This window comes from Zerene cesonia, chromosome 1, assembly GCF_012273895.1.
Source record: "Zerene cesonia ecotype Mississippi chromosome 1, Zerene_cesonia_1.1, whole genome shotgun sequence".
In the NCBI taxonomy this organism is placed as follows: Eukaryota; Metazoa; Arthropoda; class Insecta; order Lepidoptera; family Pieridae; genus Zerene; species Zerene cesonia.
This window is the reverse complement of record NC_052102.1, coordinates 2,601,771-2,614,328: the sequence shown is the minus strand read 5'-3', so window position 1 is coordinate 2,614,328 and position 12,558 is coordinate 2,601,771. Positions and strand designations below refer to the sequence as shown.

Genomic DNA, 12,558 nt, shown 5'->3' with positions numbered 1-12,558 from the left:
CAAGTAAATAAATATTTTGATGTCAAATTGTCTTTTATTAACATGTATTTTTTCCTTTCGTTACACCTAACGTTATATTAAAGTAAAAATTTAATTTAGTATCAATGTTTATAACTTATAAACCTCCCCCTTGATCGTAATTCGTCATCCATAATTTAACAATAAACCTCATACCAAAATTTTAAATATATAAAGCACTAACATGTCTGTACTGTCTCGTTAATTTTGTTCAAAATATTTCATTTTCTGTATGACTAAGGAACACACAAAAACCTTTGTTTAATAGTACGCTACGAATCATTAAATATTCTCCCTAATGGGCCAATCCTTGCTAATACATTAATTTTTGTAATGGCTTTGTCAACATTGCGTGCAAAACATCGAATATTTAGGGCCAATACTTGTCATTGATTTAGGAATATAAACTTTATCTCCTCCCTGGTAAATACCATTCTACAGAAACACAGATGCACTTGAGGGCAAAATAATGTCGCATGATTATACGTTACAAATTAAACAGTTTGTAGCAGAGTAGCGATATCTAAAAATTAATAATATCGTTTTAGATATTACATATACAGTAATATATAAATAGTCATGTTATATTCATACGAATTTCAAAACCAGTGTTTTCAAAAAAACAAAGATAATTGTGTGAAATTCCAACGAAGTAACATTGCGTGTCGTCAATAATTTTATCTACATTAAAGGCGAAAAAAGAAAGGTTAAAAAAGAAAAGTAAATAAAACAGTAATTTGCAGTGACATTTTCTGTTGCCCTCCCATTAAATAATTTAAGGACTGATGTAAACATGGGGTATACAACGCAATATTAAAATGGCTCTTGATTAATTTTAAGCGTATTTTTTTTGTCTAAATTGTATTCTTTAATAAACAGATAATTAGATGTAAGTACAACCTACGACCACAGCCTAATGATCTTAAATATAATGCTCTATAGTAGATTATCACGTATTGCGTAAACCTACAATAGCTGGCATTTACCAAAAAATAAAATGTACATGAGTAAAAAGTAGACATTGATATTTTGATTATTTAAAGTATATATTTATATTCAATATGTAGGGGGTTTTGGGAACCGGAGGCCCTTTCCGTTTTCTCGCCTTTCCCAATCCACTCCCTCTTTCATCCTTTCCTTATATCTTACTCCTTAAAAGTGGGCAGCGCATTTGCAGAGACACTACCTCTGCGAATGTTAATAGGCGGTGGTGATCGCGTACCATCAGGCCAATCAGCTCAGTTGACCCCAATGACACAAAAAAGTTAAAAAATAAAAAATATCCATACATAACAAAACAAGATAAAATATATCAAAAGATAACGTTCTTATATTAAATGAAACTATATAAAGGTTTCCTCGTTGGCAGCCGCCCTTAAAAATAAAAGTAACCGACAGGCAAATCTAACCCCTTAAGACAGGGTAAGTCAAGTTTCAACTTTCAACTGGTTACTTAGTCGCTAATCAAACTTTGAGCGCATCGGGCCTCATTTAATTCCATTAGTATTTTTGTGTATCTTTTACTATTTTCATTAATTTAAGATTTATTTGGGAATGAGGTGAATTTAACGACATACATCGGCCCGTTTTAAGGTGGGTTTATGATACATATTATAATTAATTTTTAATCACATATTAGGCAATCAGTTGTAAAAAAACGTTGATTACGTTAGATGACATTATTCGTGCAATTTTTCGTTAATTACACCTAGTAGTGTTTATAAATGTATGTGTAACTGTTTCAAAATAAAAGTTATAGTCATAATGTCTTGTGAATTACAGCAGTTTAAAAAATTTTTTTTTTTATGTTGTATATAGAATGAGGACTTTTTTTCTCTAAATTGTTAGCGTAGAAATGAAATCACTTTAAGGTTTCAAGCGGACAATTTGTCAAGGATGTATTAGTTTATTTAAGACACTTTATTCATGCAAAATATTTTTTCCTAATGTTATTTAATACTTAAATACTTTCCTTCTTTAGGGAAGTTGTTATTATATAAATATTATATATATGTACACGGTACCTGTATCAAGATTTCAGTTTATCTTATAATCCTGATAAGGATCGCCAGGATTCAATAATTTCCTTTCGTATTATCTGTATAAGAGCAAGTGAGACAATATAGTTGATTATATGATCAAAGTATATTTTTGAGTTTTTTGAATTGCATTTCATCACCTCATCAACAGCCTATATATTTCCCCACTGCAGAGACCATAACTTTCTATAAGGGTTAAGGTCATAATCTACTGCGTTGGCCAAGTACGGGTTGTTAGATGTCATATATAGTATATAGTTGTCAAACTTTTTGATTCTTTACATGCCGGTTTCTTCACGATGCTTCCATGGCAAAAAATTGATACAATGTTTAATTAGATTAACATGGAGCATGGTGATCGTTAGCTGCAGATCTGTTATAACATTGAGATGTGGTGACCATTGAAGAAGCAAAAAATCAGTCATCCGAATTTAAAGTTTATACGATTACAAGTAACCTATTATCTTGAAGAAATTAATAAGTTCTAGGATAGTAAGTGGTAGATTCTACGTCTGCTAGTCACATAAATTTCATTTTATAACGTCAGCAACTTTTTTTAATTTTCGAATCAGAGAAAGAGACTTTTTTTAAGCCATTAACAAAGACAACAAGAAAAAGACTGCTTTTTGGGTTAATACGATCACTAAAAAAAATATTTTGAATCAACATCAAGTCAACATCAACAACTCTCATAATTCTCCTCATCATCCATTATCCCTCCTTACGCATACTTAAAAGGCTTTATTCAATTATCGATTCACAAATTGCGCACACCAATTTCTCAAATACTAAGTAATTCAATGTCAATACAAGATCAAATCACGTAATAAATAACGTATTGATACCGAAGTAACAACAACTGGAAATACGAGCGGATATCGTAAAAGCTTTACCGCTGAAATATCTAATTTCATTATTTTTGTGGTCGTAAGTCACGAACCTCGCGTGATTGAACCGAAGCGCAATTTATTGGGCTATGGTTATATTATGCACTGAAAAATGAAAATAGAAAGTATAAGTACCTACATAGAGTCAGTAAGCAATTAGTAGTAGCAGTATTTTTGTTAGTAACATTTAAATTTAGTAAGAAATGTAAAAAAGTAACGTAGGTAATTCATGTTCTAGATCATATCAGTTCTTCAATATTGTAAAAATTTTTAGCGCAAACAGATATATTAATTTCTTCTTTAATATAAACTACCTTCAAATTATAGCTACAGATAAAAAAATAATCATCGAAACCGATTTACCCAGCCGAAAGACAGAAAAACATAGAATCGAATTGAGGATCTCCTCCCTTTTTTGAAATCAGTTGAAATGTTACTCTTAATGAATGTAGATGGAAAAACGAAACTGATAATTATAACATACAGGCTGTAGATACATTTTTCTTTTGGAATGTTGTCAAAGTTTTAAAAAACGAACAGGTAACCCCAGGTAGCATAGCATAGCTACGATTATAGTTACGATAAGCGTACACTTCAATTTAAATCTATTTTCTACCGAAAATGACATGAATTCCACACATTCATGAAATTCTATTTCGCTTGTTTCAAATCTTGTACGATCTCACTGATAGTGTATTTAAGTTATTTGATTTACAATTCTTACAAGTTTATTTAGAATCAGGTAAAAATATACATTATTAAATAATAGACCATAATAGACCATAGACCGGCAGGGAGAATAGTATCTGTGGCCAGATACCATATTAATACATATAAGAACCTATTTTTGATGATTACTAGCTAAGACTGTAATACAAAATGTGTTTATGTATAAGTATTGTATAATTTCTTTAATTTAATTTTCGTAGACAGCTTACTGTTATACTAATTACTATAAGATAGTTATTCATATTTAAATTTTTGTTGTCATTTCATTAAAAACGCTTTTCTAAATGAATTTAAAAAAGAAGCGAATAAATGCAGTACAATTTCTGCATTATGATGAAAAATTGCAGCGATTTTTCATAAAGCAAATCGCAGTATTGCATGAATAATTTCGACTGTTAGTGGTTACTCCAAGTCGATACTAAAGTTATCTACAATTATTCCGAAACTTGCACTGAACTAAAGCTTCTTAGACGTGATTAACCTCAATGCCAATCCGTCGGGTGAAATTCTATACAGCATGTTTGATTTTATGAAAATAAATTATAGTTCTTTGTATCTTTGTACATTTTTTTTTGAAATTAATAGTAGGATTTACCTGTAATATCTACCTGGTATTATTACATATTAATAAGAAGCTAGCCTCTATAGGTATTCTATTAATTTCAGCTCTGTCGATCTTAATGGGTGTACTTACCTACATAAAGAAAACGTATTCACTGTACTATAACTTATGAGTACTAGTAATTTTCCAATTGGGAAGTATTTGATTGGTAATTTAATTTTTAAAGAAAACTTTATCAAATGATTGCAAAATGTTTATTGTACATTTGTATTACAAGTGTAATGTAGTGTGAAGATATTTTATTCCGACTTCATCATCCACTTTTCACCATCATTTCTTTAAACATAATGAAAAAAAAAATATGGATACGTTGTTGAACCTCTATAGTAACAAGATAATGTATCAAGTTTAATGGCATTTTGTAAGCACCGCTGACAAATATTTGGCCAACATTTTTCATGAACTAAGTGGATTTATATCAAAACAACAACCTAGGGTGGGTACAAAGCAATCAATCATCATAATGTTTAGGGGATTACGTACTTTGATATATAAGTAGAATGTAGGTAATTGCTCTATTTAAAAATGTGTTACATATTGATATAACATATTTTTAAATAAAAATAACATTACTATGCAAATTTTTCGCCTGAATAAAATGAAAATCCCTTTTTTTGATTCAATAAAAAAACTGGATTTTGTAATAAAATTAAGCTATTACTATTAGAAAAGTCTCGAAAAGTACTTTCGAATCGGTGTTAATTAATGGGAATTAATGATAATTAATGGTCGTTAAATGATTTAAAAGGTTTGCAAAAGTTTACATAAAGAAAAAAATTAAATAGGTAACATGTCATAAATTACCTAAACACACATATTCTTTTTTTTTAGTATAAAATGTAAAATAGGGTAATAAGGGCGATAACGTTGATTGATTTTATTCTTTCATATTTTTTGGTGGTTGTATTTAAGAGTTCCTATCGAAATGTTCAAATCCCTCATCATAATGAAATTACTACAATTTTTTTTTTAATTTTCAAGTATTTATAGCTTGCATTAAATGTTATAAAAATGAATATGAAAAAGTGAAAAAATCGTCATATCTTATTTGTAACAACTACGCGTACAGTCACATAATTAATTTAAATATGTCTGCTCTATCAAACACAGACTTAAAAGATGGGCCGTGGCAAGGAACCTGAGCTACCAACAAGCAACCCTGTAGAAGCAAAAAAGTACCGCGATGAATCCACCGGCCACACAAAGAACGGAAATTATGAACGTGCCTTAGCATCTCTTGATAAGGTAATTTGCATTCTCCACGTTTCAGTATACCTAAGATCTCAGATATAAAAGGACCTTCAACCGTATCTGCATTGGTGAGATGCCTAATTTTTCAACTGCAAAGGTTTGCAGTCTGAACTAAGTTTACCAGCAATTATAATATGTATTTTTTGTAAAGTACAATGGATTAGTAATGTTACCATATGATCTACTTTTCAAGAGAAGAGAAATAGATTGGTGAAGGTCGATCTTATTTGGGATACTGTACTATATTTATGCGGCACGCTAATGAAAGGTAACTTTAAACAAGTGACATTATGGCAGTTGTTTTTGTTTTTGAGTGGAGAATGAGTTTACGCATACTCACACAAAGCCATATAATGTATTATATTATAGCTAAATACGAACATGCGACAAAGTCATCATGAGACCCAAAGGACGTTCGTATACCAGTAGATATGTTACATGAATGTCAAGTAGGAAGGCTATAAGAGAGTGCGAAAACACATTCAGTCACCATGACGACCACAGCTCGGGCGTCGAAATCGATGCCTCTTCACACACCTACAATCTACATGTTGCATAACCACACAAGGTATTCGTAACTTGCATTATCACCTAAAACGATGGAAAGTGAAGATAACGCCAAAGCTCAAGTACGATCCATACTTGGACCAACTAAGGACGCCGAATTTCTACAAAGTTTTGTGAGAATTGGAGTGGGGGAAGACGATGAAGAGATTCCCATACCGAAAGCGTCGATCAGCAAAAGAGCTCCACCAACTGCTGAGAAGATCGAATCATTTGGCGAAGATGACAAACAATCTGCTGATAGAAAGGAATCGATTAAGCCCCAGAAGAAAAAGTTCCGCCGTAAGCCAAAACGGGAAAGACGAATTCGCCAAGAGGAACTGTATACCGACAAGGATCGTGCTGCGGCGGTAGTCATGGGATATAAGGACATTAAGCTGTCTCTTAACATGAAAGACAAAGCTGAAAGGAGCAGTGCATTGCAGATTCCAGCTGAGGCTGATGCCGGCACACTCTTAGCTCTCGCACGCGCTGAGATGATGAGGGAGAGATATCGCACGGCTTTAATGTTTGTTGATAAGGTATTCGTTTAGTGTAATTCGGATAGTGTAAGGATTTATGGATGTGATAGTGTAATCTATAGGACAAATATTACAACAACTTATAAAAATTGTAATTTGTTTCCAATTTGAATAATTGTTATTTATTTTTTCAGGCAATAGAGTTAGCTCCCGAAGAAAAAGCAGCTTATGTAGCCCGAAGTAAATGCTATTTACTTCTTGGGGAACCCCGGCGTGCACTGGAAGATGCGGAGACGGCGCTAAAACTCGACCCAAAGCACGCAAAGGCATTGCTTCAGAAAGCGGAAGCTCTGTACTATTGCGGGGAGTTTGAAATGAGTTTGGTGCATTACCATAGGGGTCTTCGGGCGCGGCCTGATTTAAGCGAATTCAGACTCGGAGTACAAAAAGCTCAGGTATAGAATAGAATATTCAACAATTACTTTAAAACAGTATTAATAATGAAGAAATCTTATTTTAATTTTGTATGAATTTTAATTTGTATTAGATTCAGCGTTCTTGCATTGATTTTTGAAATCCGCATTGTTTTACTTACCTACTATACTACGTATAAAAAGGTGAAAATGTTTCGTATATGTACATATCTCTTTAAAGGCTGTCAGTATTTCAATAGTAGTCTTCGGTGAACATTATTTTAATTTAATTTCATATTTTAATTTTGATGATTCAGGAAGCAATTGAAAATACAATTGGATCAGTAAAGCAGGTGAAGAAAGGAGGGAAACGCACCAGTTCAAAATCCCGTCCAGTTTTAGGGCAATTAATGTCTGATAAAATATATCTCGAGAATCTCCTTAAAAATCCTGATCTAGCTATAGCAGACAAGAAAAATGACGTAGTAATGAAACAAGCTGAAGAAGCTATCCGCTTTTTGGAAAATAGAGAAGAGTTTTGGCGGCAACAACAAACAGCGAAGCGACACTAAGAAATCTTTTTAATTATAAGAACATAATAATTTCTACTTATTAGTGTAGTTATAGTAGTCAGGATACATAATTTCATGCTAATATTAATTTAGGGTTACGTTAAATATTATTCTAATTTAAAGTTCGCAACTACAGGTACTAACTATCTTGTAGATTGTTATACCACAAATAAGGTTGTATTATTAAATTTAAATATTAGGCTGTTATCTACTTAAGTGTCAGACTTTGAATTTATATTAATTAAGAAAATAAAATCTGTTAAATAACTAAATTGTTTGTTTTTATTCCCATTTTTTTATTATTCTACCTACTCGTGCTATGATACCTACCTAAGTATTAATTTACATATTACTCTGTGATCATATACAATCATATACAAGTTACAACATACTCGGTGATTTGTGCCTGCAAATGAAATATATTAACCTAATAACGTCGCGGAATGGGTAGTGCATAGGTTTCGTGTATGCTATAAAATCGTACAAGTGGACCCTGAGACTCAATAAGACTCCACGGAGGTCTACATCGAAAAAGAGGAAGATTTTTTCAGGCCCAAGCGCAATTTTTTTTAGTTTTGAGAATATAGTAGGCGTGCAGCGGGGATACATAAAGTTGAGACCGTGATGTACCTAAAATGAGGATAATAAGGGGTCGAAATAAAGGAAACCACAATTTCATCGCTGTAATAACCAGAAATCGTTTAGTGTTAATTAAATTTATCTACTGCAATCTGATTTTACATAAAAGCGGAAGGTCGCAGCATAATCGCGATGTGTCAATGAATAATCTTCATCAGAAAGATTATCATAATTATGCCGCAATCTCATCATGATTATTTCCTCTTTTGTTAGACTTTATATAAAATGTACAATGTAAACAAAAACCTTTGAATAACGTCCTGTGCTAACGTGAAAATGGTCCATTATCTCAATTTATTTTTTATTCTGACATTTGCATTTAACATCCATTTACAGGTAGGTACTTAAATGGTAGGTAATAATGTGTGATTTTTCGAAAATCATTTAACTCAAATATGCCTTTTTCATCTGCTTTTAGATAAATTTATCTAGTTCTACGCACTTATTTTTACTGATGATATTGACGTCATGATGTATCTTATGTTATTATTATTATTGATTTTGTAGGTGTTTGCAAGTGAGAAACATCTCGATGAAATTCAACCTTGCGTAGACTTGTTTAGTGATGAGGTAAGTACTTCCTGAATATTTCATTCTCAAAAGTATCGAGATAGTTACCGTATGTTAAAAAATAATTAATATACGGAATCTCTCTGAAAAAAGAAAAAACTTGAAGACGAAATGCGAACCATTGTTTATAAATTTAAATTTAAATATGTTTCAGAATGAAGACGAGTGTTGTGAATCGTTCGAAATATTCAAGTCAGTTGATGACGCTTTAGAAGACTGCGTCAAAAAGGATTCTATTGACCTTACTGTAAGGAATATTAAATTTATATTTACTCTACTGCACCTTCAACATCTTGTACAGAAACATTACCAAAAGAAATCTATAGGTATTATACTATTTTATTGTTTATTATTTTCTTCATTTTTAGTGTGACGATTACAATTGCGTGTTAAACAAAATTGGTATAATGAAAGATGGCAAAATAAACGAAGATGCCGGCAAAAACTATTTGAAAAGTTTAGCCGATGAATATCCAGAGCAACAAAGGCTCATAGACAAAATGGGTGCGTTATGTGTGAATGGAAAATATAATGACTACGATAGCAACGTAGATAATTGCCCGGCGAGTAACTTCTACATTTGCATCTATACAAACGCTGTTTTAGTAAGTTCTTTTTTTAATATATATGTATATTTCATCTGTGAGAGACTATTACTTTTCTATAAAAGCATAATTAGATATCAGAAAAAAACAATTCAACAGCTTGTTTATGAAAGTACAACAAACGTACATAAAATATATCTAAGGATCTTGTCAAAATCTATTCAGTAATGTTCATGTGAGAGATGAACAAACATCAAATCCATTCAAATTCATTTATGCCGTTAATAAAGCTGGAATTCACCACTTATTGAAACGCATAATAATCAGTAGGTACTGAAATATTAAAACGATATATTACTTGTATGACCTTTATCTGTATGTATTAATAAATTGATGACCATTTTAATATTCACTTAATATCCTTTCTTTTATTTATTTCAGGGATGTGAAAAATGGAAACAAACTGCTGAATGTAAAAAAATGTCTGAAAGCGCCGAAGCATGCCGATCCATCCTGCATAACTCCAAAATATAAACCGACCTATACTTCGTCCGTACTGCACCATTTATGTAGAATAAAACAAAGATATATTAAAAGAAATAACTTTTTAATTGTTCATACGGCTTCATTTCAGTTCCACATTACGCCGATCATCGCCTAAACTTACAAGAAAAATAGTCACTTTATAAACAAATCGAAAATCACATCTTTATATACAGTATTTACACGGCTCAAATACTACATGCTTAAATACTACCAATTTATACAAAACTACTTTCGTTTAAGCGATCAGAATTCACATCAGAGCGTCACAATACATACATTGCTTCTTGTGTTAACATAAAAAAGTACACAGGATGACAATGATTGCTCAGAATTAAAAAAAATACACCAGAAATTCGATGTACTTTTTTAAAATTCGAACTAGCGAATGTGCACTAATACATAGACAATTGACTCTTTATTTATTTATTTTTTTACAAAACCCAAGTTTTCGAGCAATGACATATCTATATATTTCATAATTTTACGTCAAAAGCGATAAATTTTGTATCGTAGCGACATGGTATAATATCAATGGGTTACTTTTATTTTAAATAGAACTCTGTTTAAATAAATAAATGCGTCATTTTTGAAGTTGCACAATTCAGAACAAAAGTTTTCGTCCAATCAGCGATGCCGAAACTATTAAAGTTCATCAATGTCTATGCGGGTATACATATAGATAAATATAATGATATATCATGTGTATATATTATGTTAGTTTTTTAATAAAATGAGCATCAGATTTATCTAAGACATATACGATGCACTGTAGAATCCATAGAAAAATCTTTGGACAATCGTTTTCCTAAATAATACTGTACTTAAAAACTTATATTCATGACATATTCGAGTAAAAATATTTCTCATAATCCCAGTTGCAGAGATCAATATTAAATAAATCGTTTATTTATCAATCGCAATCTAGAAAATTGCTCGATTTTCTCGCAGATTATAATAAATTTTATACTAAATGAGGCTTGTTTTAAAAACTTAATTCATATATTTACAAAACCATTGTCTTAGTTTAAACTAAAATCTAGTTATACTTAATCGATTGTCAAAATCGATACATAATATGTGAATAAATATATCGAATCATTAAATATTCTAATCAGATTACAATTTCGAATTTTGGTCAATCTTATGTTGCAAAAATCATTGAGACCATGCATGTGCTGTCTTCTCATATTTTAGTTTTAATATTATACTTTGAATTCATAAAGTAAAAAAAGTTTTTTCTTATTTGTCGAATAGATTTTCAAAATGATATTTTTGAGTCAAAATAAACAATACTAAAGAAAAACAGAATATCCAAATATTTAAAAATAACTCATCGACATTCTTATAAGTTAAACAAGATTTCAACCCCAAAATATGCCGAACCATAATCTCATATACATTGTGGAAAATAACCACACAAAAAATTTCATTCACACTCACATTTCATAACTTTAACATATGTTAAAGTAACTTACTCGATGCTTAATCGGAAAAGGAACACATTTCTATGCTACCACTTCAAAATATTATCTAAAACAGTATTATATTCTATCTCCTATGCATACAGATATCATTTATACAATTTCTTAAACACCGAATAACAGTTTAATTTAACGTCATTTTAAAAGTCAATCTCACTACACTAAGGTTCATCACTTTTGTATTGTCTTTAAACTGGGGGCTCTCCTTGAGGAATTTTGGTGGCACCAGGGCTGAGGTACAATAATAGGACAAATATATAAAAAAAAACAGCAAAGAAATAAGAAATAAATTTCCATTAAGAAAATCTGGAAATCATAGCATAGCCATTTATGTATTTTGTTTCAGAAACAAACTCCCTATAAATATTTGACGTAATAGAAAATTATTAAAGTTTTAAACATAATCTGTGCTAATAAATAATTTAATAGGTCTCATTTAATTGTTTTTAATTATTTGCCTTAGTAATAACTTCATATATGGATCAAAATAGTTGTGAATATGTGACACACATAATTAGTTTGTATTTGATCCCTTTTTATGAAGTTGCAAAACAAGTTCAACAAGGCAGGGCTACACATATATTAATGGTTGCTATTTTTGTGTGTATGAACGGCCAATGATTCGTCTTAAGTTATATATATTGTTTTTTAATAAGCAAACAGCCACATGCGTCCCGTACCACCGCTAAGCGCAAAATGCGAATCACATTCGAAATTCGAATGATTCAAACATTTGCAGCGCCACCTAGTGCCAACTTCCTCAATTCGCCCCCGCACTGTCACTTCAGTATGTTAAGCCTATGCTAGTCGGCTTCTTCGGGCGGCCTCTTGTACACAGGCCCGAACTTGGCCATGTACTTCTTGACGAACATTTTCGCCTTGGATCGCACTGAGTCCGTCACCACTAACTCCTCGACGGAGCGGCAATGCTTCAACTCTTTTAACATCACAAAGTGCGTTAGCTGAAAGGATGGAAAATAAATTTATTATGAATCGTAATATGTCTATTTGTAATAAATAACAATATACTGGGAATGTTATTTCCTATAATATATTAATTGGCAATAATAATAGTTAAAAAAACATATTAATTTATGTATTATATTTATGATTCATTATCAATAATGACTAATTATTAATTGTTTATTATTATTATTATTTTATTTAAGCACACTAGCAGCTAAAAAGCTGATGCGTGTGTATTTTATGATTTGAAGAAAA

General features: G+C 31.2%; 3 protein-coding genes across 3 annotated transcripts in view; 2 read left to right on the top strand and 1 right to left on the bottom strand.

Moving 5' to 3' along the window:
- The first annotated feature begins 6,145 nt into the window (after positions 1–6,145).
- Positions 6,146–7,615, top strand: LOC119830184 (tetratricopeptide repeat protein 25). Its single transcript, XM_038353097.1, has 3 exons — positions 6,146–6,631; positions 6,766–7,026; positions 7,302–7,615. Exons 1-3 carry the CDS (start codon positions 6,146–6,148, stop codon positions 7,554–7,556), a joined length of 1,002 nt encoding a protein of 333 aa, XP_038209025.1. The 3' UTR covers positions 7,557–7,615.
- An 801-nt stretch (positions 7,616–8,416) lies between these two features.
- Positions 8,417–9,924, top strand: LOC119839528. The gene is made up of 5 exons (XM_038365837.1): positions 8,417–8,531; positions 8,703–8,765; positions 8,920–9,012; positions 9,134–9,370; positions 9,752–9,924. Exons 1-5 carry the CDS (start codon positions 8,472–8,474, stop codon positions 9,842–9,844), a joined length of 546 nt encoding a protein of 181 aa, XP_038221765.1. The 5' UTR covers positions 8,417–8,471; the 3' UTR covers positions 9,845–9,924.
- Positions 9,925–12,140: 2,216 nt separating this feature from the next.
- LOC119830521 (probable histone-lysine N-methyltransferase CG1716) overlaps positions 12,141–12,558 on the bottom strand; it is a 15,582-nt gene continuing 15,164 nt past the window's right edge. Inside the window, exon 20 of the mRNA XM_038353613.1 lies at positions 12,141–12,299. Coding sequence (XP_038209541.1) covers positions 12,141–12,299 — 159 coding nt within the window. The remainder of the gene's footprint in view (positions 12,300–12,558) is intronic.